Raw genomic sequence first — 21,596 nt, forward strand, 5'->3', positions numbered from 1 at the left:
TCCCTCCTTGTTTTATTGATGATTTTACAAACTATCCACAAGGAAATGAAAATATAATTTATGAGAAACAAACCGGACACTACCAACACTTCAAAGTCAACATTGTTTTCATTTTTTTTTAAATTCTTGAAATATATTTCATTCGTTGTAAAATATAGTTTGCTGATTTTTAGTACTTAATACATTTCTCTCGTCGAATTGGACTTTTCATTATAGGGCCGCTTTATTAAATTTAAGTTAGGCCTACTTCTGTAAAAGGTTATGAACTAATGGACAGTTAGAAACACATTTAGAAGATCGTTTAGTGGTATTTAAAGTTTCAGGTAGTTATCGCTAACATAAATCTGAATTGAAAAAAGAAATATCTAGCTTCACAGGCAATCTTATATCGAATAGGTACTGTAAAAAGTGAAGAAATATCAGCCTCAGCTAACTTCGACTTTAATTATTGCTATTCGTGTTCTATCTATTGCAGTATTATGAAATAAAAATTGCAAATAATTTTATTTGCCCAAATTCCTAATACAAGCCATAGTGCATTGAGGCTTTTTTCGTTTTGCTGCATTTACCTCACCATTTATTTCGAAATGTTTGGCTCTTCGACGGCGCTCTTCGTGCCGATCCCCCGTGCCGACTGTCGGTCGCTTGGCCATTGTTTATAAGCGTATAACTCAAAGCACATTGTCGGCATCAGCGTCGGCAGAAAATCAAGTTTATGGCATCGGCACGTTTTTCGAAAACAAGAAAGCGCCTAAACTTTTTCAAAAGAGCGCCCGATCGAGGGCTCTACCCTCTCCGGCTCTCTTTGCCGGATGATCGTTACTGTAGCGGCAAAAATGCACGTGAGCGAACAGTTTTCAAAAAGTTGCAGTTATTTAATTCACTAAATGTATATTTCGAATTATACAGAGTGTGTGGAGGCGGTTGTGTGTGCTGGCTAATGTTGAATGAAAACGCCAACGCATTTCGTTTTAGTCTAGATTGCGCATGGGATCGGATGGGATGGGATGGGCTGTGGAAAATTCTATCAATGAATAATATGAATAGTGTGACGTCGATGAAAGTTTATGCACATGACGCGTTGCCATAAACTTGAGGCGCCCCATCTGGATTGCATGCTATTGTGGGCGATACACAAAAACAAATAAAATACGTATGCAGATATCGAAAATGTGTGCAGTGCAATCATGATTTGCGATTTCCATAAGTTATTTATAATTAATCATAAAATTTTAGAGAACACTAAGTCTATGGAGATTATAAGCCTATGTGTATTGCACGACTCACGCTAGAATACTTGTATTAATTAACCCATAGTTCTTGATACTTTTTCGAACTAAATGAAGTGGTCTTCCTCAAGATGTGGAATTTGAGCGACTTAAACTAAGTGGTTATTGATCGCGCTTACATAATAGTATAGGGGAAGATTTCGCTATAAACGGGTCCCTTGCACTATTCGAAAGGCGTTTTTGACTTGAAAGCGGCATAAAAAAGGAACAATCAAAAAATTATACTAATAATTCTGTCACACTTCTCGTATTTTGCAGAATATCCAAATTTGGCAATACTTCTTGCTTCTTACAAGTTCCTATGGCACTTATACTTGTATATGATAGTCTGGTCTACCAGATTTTGAAATAACAAGTCTCTGCGAAATATTCAAGACGGTAGAACATATAAGCATACAGATTATATCGGCTTTAGTATTACAATTATCAGGCCAGTTTTTGATAGCATTCCAAGAAATTGCTGGAAATGAATTACCATGATAAATAAATGTTCGAATTCAAATTGGAATACTTTTTCCCTATAATATATAGGTACTGAAAAGGAAATAGCTGAAGCCACTTATTTTGTGAACATCTATATAACAGATTATTCGATCGGATGGCAGACCAGCATTATTAAAAATTTTTTGATTTGATTGAAATAAGATCTAGAACAGATCTATGTTCTTTGTATGACATATTTTTTGCTCCTCAGAAATATTTTTTTTAGAAATTCTCAAAATTCGAGTATGATTCTAGTATAATCACTTCGACTTCACTGTGCGTAGACATTTTTAAGAGCGCGCCGACAAATTTAAGAGTAAGTGGGGAGAAAGCTTACCATAGAGCTCCCAAAAGTTCAAGCGTTTTGATCGAGCAGCGGATCAGGGGCAGCGTGCAGTAAGCTTAGTGGCCGTAAAGTCTTGGGGGACGGACAGCGACACAGACATCGACACGGGCTGGCAAAGCAATTGCGTTGTTGCAGCGAATTTGGATTTTTCTATATACCGAAGGCACCACCAGTGTTATTCTGTTCTTCAGTTCATAATTTATTTATTTCTGATATGGCCTCTGTGTATGGATGGATGTTTAGCGAAAAGACACGTATCACATATATTCGTGAGCTCGTGTCAGTTGTTGTTGGTGCTCTTCTTGTTCTTCTTCTTATACTTGTTGTTGTTGTTGTTGTTGTTGTGGTTGTTATTACTGACATTGGTGCCAAAAAGGCAATGTATATATATACCATATGTGTGTGTGTGCTGCTAAATGGCACGCATCCCCAAGCGCACACAGACTGGGAATGGGACTGGGACTTGGACACTGAGACATATGTACAGACATGCCTCTAAGTCATGCACATTTCCTATAGACGTGGTGTCGTCCGTTGAAATGGAAACTTCTTGACGTCACTGAGCCTGAACTTTTTCCAGCATTGTACGTCAGCAATAAGTGGTACGACATGGCGACAGTAGCAACAACAGTAACAACACAACTACTTAAATAATTCATACCAATATAACTAGATATTAATGTCTATATGTACATAGATAGTTTGTAGATATCTGGCTTTCGTTGCTAGCAATTAGGAAATGAGCCACGTCAGCGCTGGAATATTTAATTATACAAATATGTGTGTATTGCTTTTCCTGCTGCGCCGCCAACAAATCATTTATGCACGGACCTCACGTATAGTACAAGTATGTACGGGTATAGATTAAAAACGGCTCTACTTGACGAATACATGAGCTGGTGTGGGAAATAGGCACGATATGTGCATTAGTCGTTAATGCTTGTTCTTTGCCCTGGATTGCTTATCTACAACAATACAATTCTAATCATTTAATTGACAATGTGTTAATGTTCTTTATATGGCCATCAGGATCAGAGGACATTCAAATAAGCACTCAATAAATTCAAGGAAGACATTTCAATACAATGGCTCAGTATCAACATATAGCTTAGTATCAACAACTTATCTGTTTGTTTCGGTATTGTAACCAAATTGGATATTTATATGTTTTTTTTTTTTTTGCCTCCCAACATATTCTGAAGTTTTATTCAAATCGGTGCTCCGCATAATGGACGATAAGCATCATACATTGATAAATACATATTTCCAGAGATCAAACAAATGAGCTTTCTTCTGAGAAGCCCTTAATAAATGTAGATGTCTCATAAAATGATGATTCACTATAAAAGATAATGATGACTTACTACTTAATACTTACTATAAAGCATAAAAAATGGTTGGGAAAGCTTTGCTATATTTAAAGATGCAAGCAATTGATATTCATTATTAGAAGAAGTTACTTTTAAAAACAAAAAAGGCTTTATAAACATTAGCCATAAATGTTTGCATTCCAAATTGTTCGCCAATACTGGCTCACAAATACATATGTACATAAATGATACATGTTTTATTCCAGACACTTTGGATGGAAATAAATCAAATTCGTGGTAAAACTTTCGTAAGATTTGTATACTGAAATTCTCCTCTGAATGCAAAGTAACAAACTAAATTTTAAATTAAATGCGACGTGCAAAATCTGCAAAATATTTAACTAAATATATATTTATTATTGCCAACATACAGTCTCATCTTATACCTGATTAGCAATTAAAACTCTTAATTAAGATCACTTTCAAGTGTAATTATACAATTTTAGTTCTTTTTTTCCATTTCCGCAGCAGTCACATAATAATCGAAAAATGCCGTCTGCCAAAAGTCTAAGTAAGATAAAAACCACATATTACGTTTTCAATTTTTTGCCATGACCTAGACCCCAACAAATATCCTTGAACGCTTATCTGTGCGACAAGTGTCACGGCTAATCGGTCAAAAAACGTGTTTAGGAAAAAGAAAAAATCAGAGAGCAAGTCTAGCAAGTAATTAGAAACAATTCAACGTTTGTGTTGCAACCGGTGCTTTAACTTTTGGCCTGATAAGTCCCATAACCTACAGCGGTTCTGATGAGCGTGCTGCTGCGAGGCAATAAGAGAGCACGCGTCTGTGTGTGTGTGTGTTTGTGAGTGTTTGTGTGCTGCACTTGATATCTGTCACCCTTTGCCAGTTCACTAACCTGCCATTCAACTGAATCGTGGCGAACGAGCGCCGACAATTGCCAAATACGTATTAGGCAGCCGGCACAAAGCGCGTCAACGCTGCGTATGCGTAATGCGCACCCTTTCCACCATCGAACATCCCGCTTGCGCTAAAACAAAACATCTCAACCACATGACTTGACCCATGGCCATCATAATTATTGGGGTAGGCGACTCTCGCGCCCCTACTCTCACACTCTCTTCTCTCGTCTTCTTTGTTGAAATTGCGTTTCTGATTTGTATCAGAGATGGGCAACGTCCCGTGATTGTCAAGCACGTACAAGCTAACCGCCTAGATCACGCGAAAAACAAACCCAAAGAACGGTTTGGAAAGATAAGACCGAGTACTTAGAGCGAGCTCAGAATGCAAGTCAATAGGGATTTGGACTAGGCTGGTTTACAGTACTCTGCGAACACGAAAAATTTAAAAAATCCCACTCTACTATTCGTGAGCTGTCAGCAATTGGGTCACTCGCCCATCTCTAAAGCGCATTGATGCTGATAAATTTACAAATATGTTAATTTTTGCATTAAGCTGCTTTCCATTTACCCATGAAATGATTTCATTTCGATATTAATGAATATGCATGAATTTTATTTTATTTGTTTCGATTGCTTTCTGTTTCTCTAAATATCACGCATACGCCCCATTTGGTCGCTGCTGATTAGGCAACAACAATGTCATTCAACTGTCAAATGTGCATAAAAAACCAGAAGATTTTATCGCGATTTGGTAGGAGAATAATGGCGTTGAAATATTTGCATTTTGGTGGCGCACTGAACTTCTCTCTGAAACCTGTGTAACAAAACAAAACAACAAAAAAATAAAATAATTCAACAGTTTATTTAAGGCTCGCAAAATAACGGATATAGACACCAAAACTTATGATGCACAATTGATACGTGAGCCTTGCCCAAATAGATTACAATATTGTCAAACATCGAGTAGCCTGGAGCCACGTGGCGTATGAGTAATGCTCTTTAATAATACATATATATATATATATATATATATGTATATTATATATATATATATATATATATATGTACGTGTATTTGTGTGCAAAAGTGTACTACTCGAGCATGCTTTCATAAATCTAAATTTATCACCAACTCTTGGGTTTTCTGCGCCGTTATTGTTGTTGTTGTTAAGTTTGCATTGCAACGCATTTTCCATGGTCAGTGAAAAAACATTTTGGAAAAAAAATGCGAATCAGCAATTGAACACAAGTATTCGGCGCCTTGCATATGGACGTGTGATTTTTCATTATTTTCTGATATATGGTATTTATATATAAACATATTTGTATGTTTCAGTGTATCAGCGCTCGTTTGTGTACGCGGCGAGATCGAGAAATACGAAATATATAGACACGACTGATCACAAGAAAAAAAAGCTCGCAAAAGTTATGCAAGTAACCATTATTATAAATCAAGTCTCGCTCCATTTCTATATCTCTCTCTCTCTCTCTCTCTCTCTTGTGTAGTTAGCCAAGCCTAAGCCAGTCCATATCCCGACTCTGTCTTATCTATTTAAAAAACATTCGGCTTGCCATGAACTTATTCGTGCTATTGCTGTTTAGGCAAGATTTAGACCGACTCTCACCTATTCTAAAAAGGACAATAATAACATAGGATAGATAGGCTCTTATGGATCCGGCTATCAATTTTTTTTTGACTAAAATGAACTTCTTGGAATAGCAAAAAAATGTGCATTCCCTGATCTTATTATTGGAGACGCAATTGAAAAAGAAACCATTTTAAAGCCAAAATCTAGGATCTGGAAATATCATAAACATCAGCTCTCTCAGGATAAACATACAGACATAGTGCAGATGCATTTACAGGTCGAATACTCTTGGCAACAATTAATATATAAATCAACACCAATGTAGAAATGTTTTGTGGTATGTTGCATTTATTTTTGAAGCTGCCCTCGCATGTTCCTGCTTAATACGCACAATGACGGCATGTCTTTTTGTTTTTGGTTCTGGCACAGGAAGTGGTTTGCATATATACTTAAAATTTTGTATACGAACAAAAGACGACTCTACATACACATACACATACGCGTATGTATGTAAGTATTTATAAATACAATCATCTTGTTACTCTTGCTTAAATGGCGCCACTTGTTTCACCCACCTGTCCACCTGCCCACCTGACCAGATGTCCAGAACTCGAGATAAGCGGCAATCTTATAAATGGGATTGCAGTGCTCTTTTTCCCCATAACCTGAAAACTTGTAACGGAAGCATTTCTGATGCACATCGACCGCCTGTCAATCAAGACAGATCGGACTGACGTCCGCGAAACGTGCACGGAAGCATTTTATTTTTAATAATAACGCACAATTCGCTCTTGTTTACTTATTTAGCTAAATTTATAATATATTTTTGAATAATTTTAATGCGTAATAATTTGTATACACTTGTACGAGTATATATATGACTACATCAGATTATTTGCATTCATTCAAATTGATAATAAGAACATACGAGTACACATACGTACTTACATATATGCAGTACAGTAATAAACTGATCTTTTCAAAGTGAAAAGTTAAAACTATTATAAACGTAAACAATTGCTAGAAATAGGGCTATTTTCTTGCAGACTGTGTTAATACGGGATGGAATTGACTTTCTGAGAGCACAAAAATACAAAGACACTTTTCTTCTTGTCTTCCTGTGTTTCTATTCTTTGTTAATAAAAAAACTAGTAGTATATATTATAAGTATTCCTTATAAAACATGCTCCTCTACACATAACTAAAAATTTTATGATCTGTTTGATCTTCTCAGCAATCCTTTAATTTTAACTACACATTTATTTCACAATTTCCATTTTAATTTAATATTATTCTTCATAGATATGGAAATAACAAAGTAAATAAATAAATAAAATAAATGGCCAAAATGTTTCAAAAAACCCAACATGCTTTTCTTTCAAATACGGCTATTTCGAAAGCAATCAGTCAATAGTCAAGCGCTGCGAAACTAGAGCCGTAAAGCCAAGTCCAGCATTAACTTCCTCATAGCCTCAGAAGCTCTCCCCAATAGAGTAGCTCGACTACTTGTTGGTTGCAGAAGAAATGAGGAGATGCTTTTGTTCTTAATCAAGTGCTACCAATATGTTTATAAATGTTTACACTAATGGTCTTCTTCTTCTTCAAAAAAAAATTAAAATGTGCAAACGGAGCGAGTTAGGTGACTGTTTGTTGGCTTCAATCGCTATTGAAGAAAAACGCCGACAGGGAATGAAATAAAAAGAAAAGAAAAAGCTTGTCAGTCAGTGCGAGGGGCGAAGCTTTTAGAAATTGCTCTCACGTTATTTATTTCATTTTTTTTTGGCTTGGCTTGGCTTGGCTTGTGTTAGTGTTTTGTTTAGTATTTGCTGGGGACGCTTTCTTCGATGCGATAATTGATGTATGGTGTGTGTTTTGTGCGAAGGTGTTTGTGGGTTTGCGCTTGTGTTTGTGCATGTTTCGTGCTTTCGCAAATTAAATTCTACTGCGTTTTAAGTGCATTGAACCGAGTGTTTATTTTATTTCGCTCATTTCGTGTTATATTGCTTGTACGATATTTGGGCGGAGTGGTGGCTGTGGCGATGAACAGAATGTTGGCGGCAGCACACACACACACACACATACATATATACATATACTAGACACAGACAGGCAGACACAGAGAGTTGCACAGATTGTTGTTTTGATGCCTGTGAGCTGCTGAGCCAAAGCAAAGTAGTTCAGACATCAGCCACCACCGCCGCCACCACCAGCACCAGCACCAGCACCACCACCAGCACCACCACCAGCACAGCCGGTCCCAACGAAAATAAAAGGGACCATAGAATAGCCGCAGGAGGGATTGGGGGCTGGGAGGTAGGCGCAAGCACGCAGTTAACCTCGAAAACAAACTTTTGCGCGTTGAAGTTCATTGCCGTGCTTTAACCTCAGACAATGCCGTATGCCGGCAGCTGCGTCGGCAGCGCTGCTGCAGCGTCATCGACTGTTTGTTGTTGTTGCTGTTATTGTTCCCAGTTCGTTAACAGCCCCACTTGGCCTGCTTGCCTGCCTGCCTATACATTTGCTCACATTATTATTGTTTAATACGCATATGCATAACATACATATGTAAATATATAAATACTACTATATTTGTATTTGCATTTCGAAAATAAATTTTCGCATTGGCTAGTTTTATTGAACTCCAATGAAAAGTCGCTCATCTTTGCCTCCCGTGCATTGTAATTTTTAAGTTTATTGTTTTTATTGTTGATCTTTTTTTTGCGCCGCAAAACGTGCAACGTTCGCCCTTCACAAACAATGCATATGAACTATGGCATACCCTTCCTCTAAGAAAACACACAGATTCGTATTTGCGTTTCTTTCCTATAATTTAAATATTCTAGCATTCTAGAATTCGAATACCTGAATTCTGATTCGAAGCGACCAATTTGCAATTAAACAATTAAATAATAAATAAAAATCAATCTATAAATATATAATAAATATTTAATACTCATTCAGAATATGAAGATATAGCCACGCCAACTTGAAACTAACTTTAGACCATACATACTATGGAAACATAACCTAAAACATTGTAGTTCCCATAGGAAAGTTCGATCTGTTTTACAGTTGAAATACACTAAAAAATAACATAAACTAGATCTCAGTTGATTATACCAGGTTTGGCGACTATATGCCTTTGAATTTATGTGATTTAGACATGGCACAATAATAGTATATATTGTGGGTAAATAATTAAATAATGACAATGGAAAAAACATATAGAGAGTTCATTAACTTTTGTAGAGATGGTCCTCAAAATATGCAAATTAGCATATCTTTAAGAAACAAACAGGTACTACAAGTATTAGTAGCGAAGTGAAAAAATCTCTATTCAGATTGTATGAAGGTAGAGAACAAATATATGTGTGCACAACAAGTAAGTTTATCATTAAGAGGTATCATTGTATAGAGAATAAAAAGAGACTCACATGTTGGTGTTGGCAATTGCAAATCGTGACTGCTGCCGCTTATTGTTGCATTTGTTGCAATCGACGCAGTGTTTCTGTTTTTGTTGCTTGTATTCTGGTTATAGCTCAAAGCATTTAGTGTTGTCTCAAAGTGGTTGGACCTGGCAAGAATTGGGCGTGCCTTGGAATTGTAATACATTTTGACCTGTTGCTTGTGCGAGTCAGAGGTCAGATGTGACGATTTATAATGCTTGCGCTTCAGCCCTTGCGGTTCCTGCTCAGGCTTGCGCTTGTAGGCAGCTGTAGTTGGTGTTGGTGTTGTTGCTGCGGCTGTTGTTGTTGTTGTTGGTGCCTTTGCAGAAGCAGCTTTCACAACATTTACCTCAACTGTTATTGGAGTAGGGGGTGACGATATTGCTTCTGCCAATTTAACCTGAAGTGTTGCTGGCGTTGTTGTTGTTGTAGTTGCTAAAGTTACACTTTGCTGCGGCAGCATGTTGCTAACTCTTATCGCTGTTATCGTCTGGGGTTGCTATGGTTGTCTGTGGTCACCAATAAATGTTATGTTATTGCGCTCCTCTCTCCCTCTCTCCCTCTCTGCTGACCACCACGGTTACGGTAAGTGTTTGTAATATTTCTGCTCCTCAAACTGTGAATTGTATTTCATCACGGCATACGTTTGTGAGCATCATACTACGAGCATATTCCAAAAGTCTCAAAAATCACGAAATACATACATACAAGTATGTCACTCATTTGCTATTAGCGCCTTTTTGTTTTGTGTTTTTGCTTCTGTTGCCTGTATTATTGAGAAGCTGAGTTGCTGTACTCTTGTTGTTTTCGCTTGTTATCGTTGTTTTTGGAAAGACTACGGCGCGAAGAAAGGGATCTCGTAGAAAATTTTAATGCGGAGCTCGTAATTTATTTCAAATTCGTTACAAAAACCCACACAGAAACTATTTGGAAAGTAATAATAATGATGTACTGAGTTTTTCATATCTGGTATCATCTGATGTTTTCAACTTTTGACAATCTTGCTTGGAGTGTTTCTGTCAGTGTTGTTTGTTTTTGTCTCTTTGCCCAACACACAGACACACACACACACACACACACAAAAACTGCACTTTACACTCGAAAAAAATATTTATATGTACATATACATATACTATATACTTGTAAATGTCGTTGATGTTCGTTTAAATTGTTGTTCTTCTTGCATGAAAAGTCGTTTTAACACAAACGCAATAAACACTTTGTTATTGTTGTTAAAATTGCAAATAGTCTAGCTGGCTGAAGAAGACCAGCAACAACAAATATTTGCTAGTTGCTTGGCTGACTGGCGTTTTCGGTATGATTGAAGCTCCAAATCACGGGTGACTACGACGCCAGCGTCAACGTCAGCGTTAACATAGACGACGACGACGACGATGCTTTGTAGCAGTAGCAGAAGCAGCAGCAGCGGCGGCGGCGAACGAGCGTAAGTTGTGTATGTGTGAGAGCCTGTGCGTGAGCAAATGAACCTGACAGCCCCCCCGAAAAGCTAAAGAGCTGGCAAATTGCGTTGCATTTGTGTTGCTTGTGCATGCGTGTGTGTGTGTGTGTGAGTGAGCAAAAAGTGCACTTGTTGTTATTGCTGTTGTTGTTGTGTTCGCTGCTGCTGCTGCTGCTGCTCTGATGATATTCTTTGCAAAAAGCGCGCGCATATTGTTCCGCCAGACAATATCACCTAAATTGAACTGCGCAGCGAAAGAGTTTCGTCCGAGTTGTGCGATATGAAAATTGTATAGTCGAGAGTGGCGAGAGTATTTCGAATACAAAATACAAACCTACATACATACAAGTATGTAAGTATGTATCTACATGTGTACAAACATATAGACATACTTACATACAAAATAACACAAATGTGTGTATGTATGTATGTATTTCATGAGAATTCAACCGCAAGAGCCAATTCTCTGTCCCCATCAGTTCGGCCTGTTTGCCACAAGACAAAGAAAAGTGGCGCGCAAAAAGAAAAGAAATGAAAAAAGTAGTCGAAGAAGAAGAAGACGAAAGAAAGAAAAAGTGACGACATTTTATAGTTCTGCGCATTCGACTGCGGCATGTCCTGCACTCATTCAACATATTGGGATATTTGCGAACTGATCGATGCAGCCTTAGTACTATTCCTAAATATCAAATGTGATAGATACTAAAAGAAGATAATGCTCTTCATAAATTTGTATCGCGGGTTAATTGAAACAAATTTATAATTTACTTCATTAAAATTGTTTTCGCTAATTAGTCATTTGATTAACAAATTTGGCAATCGTTCAAATAAGCTGCAGCGGCGCTGACAAAAAAATCCAATGCCTTTATTACGAATGTTTTCAATTCCATTCCAATATTTAAAATTGTTTATTAAGTACTTCCAGTATTTTACAAGTCACATTGCCATTTGATTGCTTCTTGTGCTCTAAAAATAGACTCTCATACTCCTGAAGAACCAGCATATTGATACATAAATGTATTTTTTTTCCTTGCCATAGTCTTGTTACAGGAGTATGTATACCTTATGCCTTTCTACGTAGGGAGTTATGCTCTCCGAAATCTCGCTTATTTCTTATTTCTTCTCTATTTAACTTACATGAGCGAGAATTCAAATACTTTCTCCTTAACTCCTTAACACTGACACATGGCCTGAATCGCATAAAAATGATTGCTGATTCGCTGTGTTCCCTAGAAGCTTGACAACACTGGCAGCACAATGCTGTAAACCACCTACAACAGTAGCAACTTTATATTAATTGTTCCAGTAAAGAATTTATAAATCGGAGTGGTTTTTCGTTAGCACTATTATAGCACTACTATGTTCATATGTACATACAACATATTCATTAAAAATATGCACAAATATTTCATCAATGCCATCACATAATTACGTAATTTTCATTGAAGTAAAAAATGTTAAATGCAATAGGATTCCAATGCATTTAAAGTGACTTCACTGTTCACATTTACCCGTCCTAGCAATATTTGTTGGTATATAGTATGTTTGTTTTGGATTTCAAACTGTTTTGGAACAATTAACCACTTTTCCAAGAGCAGCCGAAAATGGTTTGATATGGCTTTTAATATCTTCACTTATATATCCATATAACTGGCTTATAATATAATGAGCTTATCCATGGCTGACTTTTCAAATAAATATATCACTAAAAACACTTATGGACAAATAAATAACTAATATATAATAGTATTAATATGCAAACAAACTCACCCTTAATTTTCCTTCCCATTTTATTGTTTTGTTATTATTACGATTTAAAATATTTTCACTTATGTTTTGACGTATTCGAAAACTATCACGGCAGCTCCTGGGTGCCTAGAACCTCTTTCCATCGGCTTATGATGTCAACTGTGGTCAACACAGGTCGACGCGTCTCCGACGAAGGCAATCTGCAGGCTAATAAGGGTCATAAATAACAGATTAAAAAGATATTGTGGCCAGTCTACAGGTAGTTAGCCATAGAGACCGGACCAATGGTTGACAAGAAATATCTCGTCGCCTTTATTTTGGTAATTCGTACCTGCGAACTTTTCACGTACGCGTCGCATGCATTAGTCCCACTGTGCGGAGCCGTCGAAGCTCGCAACGTAAAGCTTTTGGGAGAGCTTTTTGCACGTTCTTTTGAAAATTTTGTGAGTGATTGGCTGGGTTGGTTGGCTGGGTCGATGCGGTCCGGTCCGTTTCGGTTTGGTCGCTTGATAAGCGCACATTACTGTCATTTTTTGCAGCTTTTTGTTTTGTGCTCGAAATTCTAAACAAAATGATGGTTGATTTGCATTCCACATGCGGCGGACCTGTGCGCTTCTTCTGCTTTATTTGATTGTAAAAGCGAAGTGCGGCGCTTAGTGCGGGAAAGGCACGTAAAAATAATTGTTGGCCAGCTGTGTCCGCCGCATGATCACGAACGTTTTTTTTACCGTTTGTTCCATTGTTCCGAACACACTCACAGCAGTAAGCTCTTAGTTTCCTTAGTTTTTATTTATTTATTATAAAACACATAATAATGCATATATGGAAACGATCAGTAGAAGTCCTGTCCAAAGCTAAACTCTGATATCTTTATACATTAAGACAACTTAAATGGATATTCATTGAAATGTATTTGATTTCAACTCAACCTCTTATACGGCAAATAAAAAGTTCAAAATTGTTTGTTAAATACACTTAAATTGCTTATTTGGATTCAGAAAACATAAAATACGATTTATTGTTAATAAAAATATATATTAAAAAGCAAGGCCTTACAATTTATGACTTTTGATGATGGCACAAAAACGAAAGTTGAAAACATTGTCTACTCAGCGCTGGCATTTGATGATTCATTATGAGTAGGGCGGTCAGTTCTGGGTTGAACTATGGCGCATGTTAATCATGAAATTAAATTATGATCGACATAAAAAAGAAAGAAAAAGCCTGCACCAACGAATTAGTAGATTTTTATACCCTGTACTCGTATGTAACATGCGGAAGGATACATGCGAGTATATAGTATTCATAATTTCTTAATTTCAAAAACGGCTGAGCACAAATTACCAAGCTTGGTATTTAGATCCTACCCTAGGCAACACGAGCTTTTTTCCTTTTTGATTTACATAAAAGTTATTTTAGTATAATGTCCCTAAACTACAGAACCGTGCTCGTCCTTCTCTTTCCTGTGCTGCTTGACTGCAAAATTCACTCTTGCTGTTTGTAGTTTTAGAGATGTTCTGGCTCTTAATCGGGGGCTTAATCGTTCGCCAACAGGTCTAAGGTATTGACAAAAAATAATGTAATTCAAATAATATAAATTGTAATATAAATAAATGTCAATATAATCAATCAAAGTCGCGCCTTGAGCTTACTTAACTAGTAAATTAAAAATAAATGTGTATAAAAATAACGCCTACGTAGAGTTATATGCTTATGTACAGTTGCCATAGCATGAAATTATGTCGGTATTGCGTGTTTGTGCGTGTCTATTTCTGCATATTTCTTAAGAGTTAAGCCAATGCAGCAACAGAGAATGGAAGAGATAACATTTATGGCTAGAAATATCCTTTCCATTGAGCATGGAGGCACTAACACTATGCAGCAGACAAAATAATTTGAATATGGAAAAACCTTTATTGGAGAGTGGGTGTTAATCGAAACAAAAAAAAAAAAAAAAACAGAATTGACTTTTCTTGGATTAGGGATGAAGGGATTAATCATATATGTACTCTGGGAGGTCTGCCACGCCTACTTCTGTGTATTACACTAAGCAGGAATACCCTTTTACGCTTTAAATAAAGGTTATAAAAACGTTAAGATCTATCCGGACATAATCTATTATGGCTTAAGCTAGAGATGAAATAGGAAATAATAAATAGCGGTTGCATATATTGAATAATTTGTTATACATAGCTCTGTCAGTTGTTAACTGTTAAATATGAAATTACGAAAAAAACAAAAAAAAAAATGACACCAAACTGTAGTTCTTTGGTTAAACAATATCTTCAGAGAATATACTCGTATGCCAATGTTTGGTTAGTGCTAGTGTTTTAAGGGCCCCGTACACTGTGTCCAGTTGAATGTTATTAAATGAAATGAAATTTTCTTCTTTGTAGCTTTTAGTTTTATTGGCGGTTTTATTGCCGGGCCCCGTCGATATCTGTAAGTTTAAGGCATTATAATGGATTTAAATTATTGCGCAGAATTCAGTTCAAGTTTAATGCACTTTTTTGCGTGACACGTCGATGTGTTTTGTTTTTGCGATTCGCAATCTGTCGGCATGCCGTCCATGCCACTCACACACACACCATAAATACCACACACACGCACACACGTACACACAACACACCCAATCTTACACACACACTCGCCTCGTACTGAGACGCGTCAGGCAGAGGCCGATACCGTGGACTTTGAAAATCAAAGTAAATATGGCGTTGCTACTTGAGTTTTGACACAGTTCGAAATGCTTTCGAACTTACTGGAAAATGAAATCAATGCTTGGCTTCTGTTGGCCGATTCGCAGTTCGTCAATGTTACTATATGTCCCGTCCCGTCCAGTCCAGTCCAGTCTAGTTCAATCGTATTGGGACGGATGGGGAAAGGGTCGGGGTCCCAGCTGGTACCCGAAGTGTAAACAGTCGTAAAGCAATTATATCGATAGGAGGCTTGGGTTTTTATATAATGAGTCTGTAAGACTATATAGTATAGGCATGTACTATATGTGTGTCTGTCTGTGTCCGATATCATGTGTGTGAATAAAAGCTAAACGCTTATCTAGGCTTATCAAATAGCATTCGAGAGCTGTTCGCTGCTCGCCTCGCTGTCCAGTCTTCTATTCAGGCCAGCTTCGAGACTCTATTATGGGCGCACGCCGGGCAGACGGAGCATAGATTCGACGTCATCGCCATCAAACACTCATTATTATATTATATATATATAAATATATAAATAGATCACAGCATCTCAGATTAGCAACTGGCGGGCTCAGAATTAATTAATTTTCCGTAGATCAAGTTGAATGAGATATTCAAGCTGGCGTCGGACGATAGAGTGGGAGAATGGCCGAGCGCCCGACACGTCGGTCCAAAGTAGTTTTATTTTTGGCAACTAGACAATATTCAGACGATGACATAGTAAGCTGATAGCGAAGAATCTGATCATGTGCAAACGTAATGGCAGCTCAATCGTTAATTTTAGCCAGCTACTTATCATCAGCTTGCCGAGGAGGTTCGACGATTTACTCGGAGGGTACTTGTTTGCACGTTTCTTGAAGGGAATGGAAGAGACATTGCACCGTCTCGTATTTCCAAAAATGTAAAGTATCAATTTTATGGCTAGCTAATGAGACAAAAGGTAGGCTTATTGTTAAACCAACTAACCGGCCAAGTCGTTCTACTTGTTTATCATAAAAGAAGTCTGCGACATTCGCAAGTTGCGACAGTTTCCCTCGTGAAATGTCCTTCACATAAAAAGAAAGATATTTGGTCACTGATATACTATATAACTAAAAGCACTGTTTAAGTAAATATTTGATTGATTGATTGTGCATTTTCCCCATTTGCGTGCTGAATTTTCCAATATACTCTTTCGCAGAAAGCCTTAATTAACAAAACAAAACTTCAACAAAACTGCAAAAAACTCTTCGTGAAATATAGTACTTCTATAAGTCAAACATTTTGTTTTTATCCCCAATTAAGCTGGCTCTAATATCGGGGAATAGTCCTCTAACTAATAATCTATAACTGTTTATCCTTGGTTGAGCCTTTTTCAAAATGTCCATTTTGTTTCGTCGCTTATGGATTTATGTTCACAAGCACCAAGCCACGTAGAAGGTGTGAGAAGCGAAGAGTAGGGCTCAGACGCACCTATAAACATACTCGCGTGTATTTGAATATATACTATGGAGCATGTATGGGAACGAGCATATCTGATATGCATAGCGGCACGGACCCGAATCACAGCTTGCATGAGCTTTTGAGTTAAACAGTATGACGCAATTGCCTGTCACATTTTTTGTATATACTCGTATACCTACATACTAAATACATATAAATATACCTATACTTGTATAGCGATTTCATTGGCCAATTAACGAAGACAGCAACGTACAGCAAATCGTAAAATTCCCATTAGAAATATCATCCTCAGAAATCACATGCACTCATCCAGAATCAAAACAAAGGAATTTTGTAAAAAAAAACACACATTCATCCAAACACTAATATACATATGCATACATATATGTATATTCGAATACAGACATTAAAATGCACATTAAAATGTGTCTCTTAGTGCTTTACAGAAACCCAAAGACAAAAACAACATCAAGGTCATGTTCAAATTAATCTTTGCTTCCAGCGATGCAGGTTATCAAAAATGTGTGGTCAGATTGCAGCTTCAGCCAGCATATTCTCAAAAATACAAATATATACATATATAGTATACACATACCATATATACTACAAATATACCTATACCTATGTAGAGTATATAGCAATGGCAGAACGTATCGTCTAGATGCGGACTGCCTGAAAAGGAAATACTTTAGCAGTTCCGTCGCAATAACGACCTATCGAGTACACACGAGACATGGATCGAATTTCTTTTTATGTCTGTCTGTCTCTCTGTCTGTCTGTCTATCTGTCTCTTTCTTGTAATTACAAATACTAACCCAAGTTGAAATTTTGACTGCAGTCCCCGTCTATGGCAACAAACTGCAATAACTTTACTGTTATGTGGCCATTAGGGTTTGTGGCCCAGATAAGGTTGAGGTCATTAACTGAATAAATTGCGTCACAGGGCCCATGCCACGTGCCTTTTTATTTCACATTATACTTGTAGTGCCCATAGAGGTAGTGTTCGTCTAGAATCTCCGCATTTATGTACGAGTACTTGTATGTGTCTGTGCACTTAAAGAAAAATTGTATCAATATAAATAAGCCATAATGAAATTATTAAAGCGGATGGCAACAAATTCAACGTACAGCCATGCTATAGCAACTTAATTTGAATTTATTCATCATTGAAGGGTATTATCCTGTTAAATGTAATCTCAAGAGGTTGAAGTTACCATCAGTTGGTCTTTATTATGGTAAATCTGTTTACAATTCTTTTATTATTTGGCATCTTCTTAAGATTTTTCCAGCTGTGCATCGATATTTATCAGTTCTCCTATAAGAGGTAAAAATAACTTTGAAGTGCTTATACCTCTGAAAGTAGAGGGTATGAGTATGTTGATAATTCTCGAATTTGATTTAGATTGAGAAACATATTATATCCCAATTAATACCCATTATTTATATTAGTGTTAATGTCTTCTTTTATTGAAAAACAGTTATATTTATACAGTTAATTCAATCTATTGGGAATGCTTATGATGATGATTACTATTGCAGGTGGAAAATAAATCTTACTTTACTCGAATTCTTAAGATTTAAAAATTAATCGGACAGTCTTCTCAGACAGTCTTCTCAGACAGTCTTCTCAGACAGTCTTCCCAGACAGTCTTCTCAGACAGTCTTCTCAGGCAGTCTTCTCAGACAGTCTTCTCAGACAGTCTTCTCAGACAGTCTTCTCAGACAGTCTTCTCAGACAGTCTTCTCAGGCAGTCTTCTCATACCGTCTTCTCAGACAGTCTTCCCAGGCAGTCTTCTCAGACAGTCTTCTCAGACAGTCTTCTCAGACCGTCTTCTGAGGCAGACTTCTCAGGCAGTCTTCTCATTGAAGCGAAATATCTCACTTACTGATACCTTTCTTTCTTTAATTTTATATTCATTATTATTGTTGGTGCTCATTAACGGCTGACATAAAGGATGGATTATAGATATAGAATGCTAAAAATATAAAAATGGAACATTTGAAAGCATTTGTTGTACTGGAGATTCTCAACGAGATATGAAATTTGTATTGCTTTGTAAAAGTCCCCCTTTTAATTCTTAGTCTGGTTACCTTTGAATGTACTATAAATAGGATTGTACGGTTTTAATTATTGATATCCTTTATAGGCAATCCTGCCTTCGTAGTGTCCTTTTCTTTCGGTGTATAGAAAATTTCAAGCCATATCGTTACCGAAAAGTGTCGGCTACAAGCAATCACCAGCCCGTAAGATCCGCATGTGTTTTAAATTTCTGGCTATGTAGATTACTCCCCCCGCATAGTATGCTGTTGTCTGTGAGCTACGATCTATAAAATTTGAGTGATGTATATAAATATATAAGTATGTGTATATATATGTATGGCATATGGGAAGCGTGTGTGTCCGCTTTGTGCGCGCTACGAGTCGGACACTCGACCACTTATTAGCTAGATTATTAACAATAATTGAAGACAAGAACTACAACAGCAACATGAATAGAGACAATATAGAGAACCTATCGGTAAGTCAAGTGCTCGCTCTACTAAATAAGTAACAAGTGCTATATACTACTACCTCGATCTATGTACAACTGAAGACGTTTTGACCGTGCCAGGCGCATTAGACGTATGCGGATCAGCGAAGTCGGCGCCACTGAATACAGTATGCGACCCACCTACCTCTGATATATATATATATAAATTTGTATATATGTATATACATATATTCCATACATACATCAGCTTTATGTATGTTTCTATGTATGTATGGATCGGCAGTGGCTTTAATCGTACTTATATTTAGCAGACTCGTCAAACACGGTCACAGTTCCCTACGAGACCGAGACGCGTTCAGTGCCGCCAGCTCAGACAGAGTACCACATCGCACAACACCCCAACAAGGATATAGAGGAGCACCCACAGAGAAGGCAAGAACAAGCAAAAGAGCAAGAGAGAAAGAGGGCGTGCGAGAGAGAGTGAGTAAACGTTAGATCAGTCACAGCATGAAGCTTGAGAGACAAGCCACCGATCCGCCGAAATATCTCAATGAGGACTTCTTCAAGGCGGCACTCGAGGATGGGCTCCGCGATATGCGCGTGGACATCAAAAAGATCATATTTGCCGAATCGAGTGGTGGCGGTGAGAATTACTGCAGCAAAATCTATCGGGCCAAGGCTCTATATAGGAGCAGCAAACGTCAGTTGGATGAAGAGTTGGCGCTAATTGTAAAGAGCATTGCAATCACACCTGCTACGCAATTCCTGGAGGAATTGGCCGTCTATTTACGTGAGAAAATCTTCTATTTCGATGTGCTTGGAAAGCTGGAGGTGCTCATTGGCGATGGCTCCAAGTTTGGCGCCAAGTGTCTCTACACAACCCGCGAGCCCATACAGACAATTGTCTTCGACGATCTGACACAGTACGGCTACAAACTGGCGAGTCGCCAGAGCGGCCTCAACGAGGAGCACTGTGTTGTGATATTAAAAAAATTGGGCAAGTTCCATGCCAGCTCAATGGTGCTGGCCGAGAAGGTGAGTGAATGTGAGCTTATCGATTAGTTCTATCAGCGAGCCAGAAAAAGACTATTTCGACTTCGACCCTACAGGAGCCGACGGTGCGGGAGCATTTTACGAGTGGCATGCTCGACGAGAACTATATACGCACCAATGAGCGTTTCATCAACTTTATGACCCTACAGTTAAGCACATTGGCCAGCGTTGTGGCCAAGTGGCCGGGCTATGAGCAGCTGGCCGAGAAACTCTATCGTCACTGCGACAATATCAAAGAGAATCTGGTGATGACGGGTCGTCCCATTCCGGGCGAGATCACCGTCCTCAACCATGGCGACCTCTGGGTCAACAATTTTATGTACAAATACGATGACGCGCAGCCAACTAGGCCCATTGATGCCATTTTTGTAAGTATTCATTTCCTTTTCTTTTTCGTTTTTTTTTTTTTTGTTTAATAATAATTTGACGACCAACACTTCGCAGGTGGACTTCCAAAACAGTTTCTTCGGCAGTCCCGGCTGCGACATCAACTTCTTTTTGAACAGCAGCGTCCAGCTGGATGTGCTGATCAATCGACGCGAGTACCTTATACAGACATATTATGAATCGCTGCGCGACAGTCTGGAGCGCATGCACTCCGAGTTCATACCCACATATGAGGATATACAGCACGAGATACGGGCACGTGAGCTGTACGGCTTCTTCTCTTCGTATGCCTTTCTGCCCATGGTCACCATGAAGAAGGAGGACTCCTACGACATTAGCATAGAGGCACTCACCAATCAGGACTTTGCCAAGAAGAAGGTGCAGCTTATGTTCTCCTCCAATCCACGAACCACAGATACATTGCGCTATGCGCTTCGGCGATTCGATGAGCTGGGCATCTTCGATTGACCGCTCATTACTGAAGCAGTTGCAGAAATATATTTATATGTACTGTTTTTTTTTTCCTTACTTTTACGATTTTTTGTAATTAACTTAAGCGCACATTTTTTACTAATACATGCCAATTTTTTTTTCTAAGTGTACCTCAGTTTTCGCATACTTATTCCATTCGAAAATCCCTCTACCCGAAGCGTAGAAAGGGTATATTGGGTTTGTGCAAAGTATGGAATAGGGAAAGGGAAGCATTTTCGATTCCATTAAGTGTATTTATTCTTAATCAGCATGACGAGAGAAATTGTTACAGCCATAAGTTTCTGGAAATCATCGAACAAATGCCTATTATTCTAGTAGACAGGTTTTGAAATCCTTGTGAGTTGACTTATTTATTTTTTTCTCTCGTATTTTAAGATTTCTTTTTACTCCAGGTCGCTCACTTTAGCTTTCAAGGCGAATTGCATTTGATTTGAAAAA

General features: G+C 37.8%; 1 protein-coding gene across 2 annotated transcripts; it reads left to right on the forward strand.

Annotated features, from left to right (window-relative positions):
- Nucleotides 1-19,547: 19,547 nt before the first annotated feature.
- LOC115629807 lies at nucleotides 19,548-21,268 on the forward strand. Of its 2 annotated transcripts, none has more exons than XM_030526374.1 (3): nucleotides 19,548-20,261; nucleotides 20,312-20,647; nucleotides 20,724-21,268. In XM_030526374.1, the coding sequence occupies exons 1-3, from the start codon at nucleotides 19,734-19,736 to the stop codon at nucleotides 21,132-21,134; spliced, it is 1,275 nt and encodes a 424-aa protein (XP_030382234.1). In that variant the 5' UTR covers nucleotides 19,548-19,733; the 3' UTR covers nucleotides 21,135-21,268. The 2 variants fall into 2 exon arrangements, with proteins under 2 accessions (XP_030382234.1, XP_030382235.1); XM_030526375.1 differs by having other exon boundaries at nucleotides 19,549-20,261; nucleotides 20,336-20,647.
- The last annotated feature ends 328 nt before the right edge of the window (nucleotides 21,269-21,596 follow it).

Source organism: Scaptodrosophila lebanonensis, unplaced genomic scaffold (genome assembly GCF_003285725.1).
Source record: "Scaptodrosophila lebanonensis strain 11010-0011.00,11010-0021.00 unplaced genomic scaffold, SlebRS2 tig00000165-arrow-arrow-pilon, whole genome shotgun sequence".
Lineage (NCBI taxonomy): Eukaryota > Metazoa > Arthropoda > Insecta > Diptera > Drosophilidae > Scaptodrosophila > Scaptodrosophila lebanonensis.

What these genes read in the sequence shown, in the direction of transcription:
- LOC115629807 (XM_030526374.1), top strand. Translation starts at nt 19,734, where the DNA reads ATGAAGCTTGAGAGACAAGCCACCGATCCGCCGAAATATCTCAATGAG. An exon ending in CAATGGTGCTGGCCGAGAAG is followed by an intron (nt 20,262 to 20,311) that starts GTGAGTGAATGT and finishes AGCCAGAAAAAG; the next exon opens with ACTATTTCGACTTCGACCCT. An exon ending in GGCCCATTGATGCCATTTTT is followed by an intron (nt 20,648 to 20,723) that starts GTAAGTATTCAT and finishes AACACTTCGCAG; the next exon opens with GTGGACTTCCAAAACAGTTT.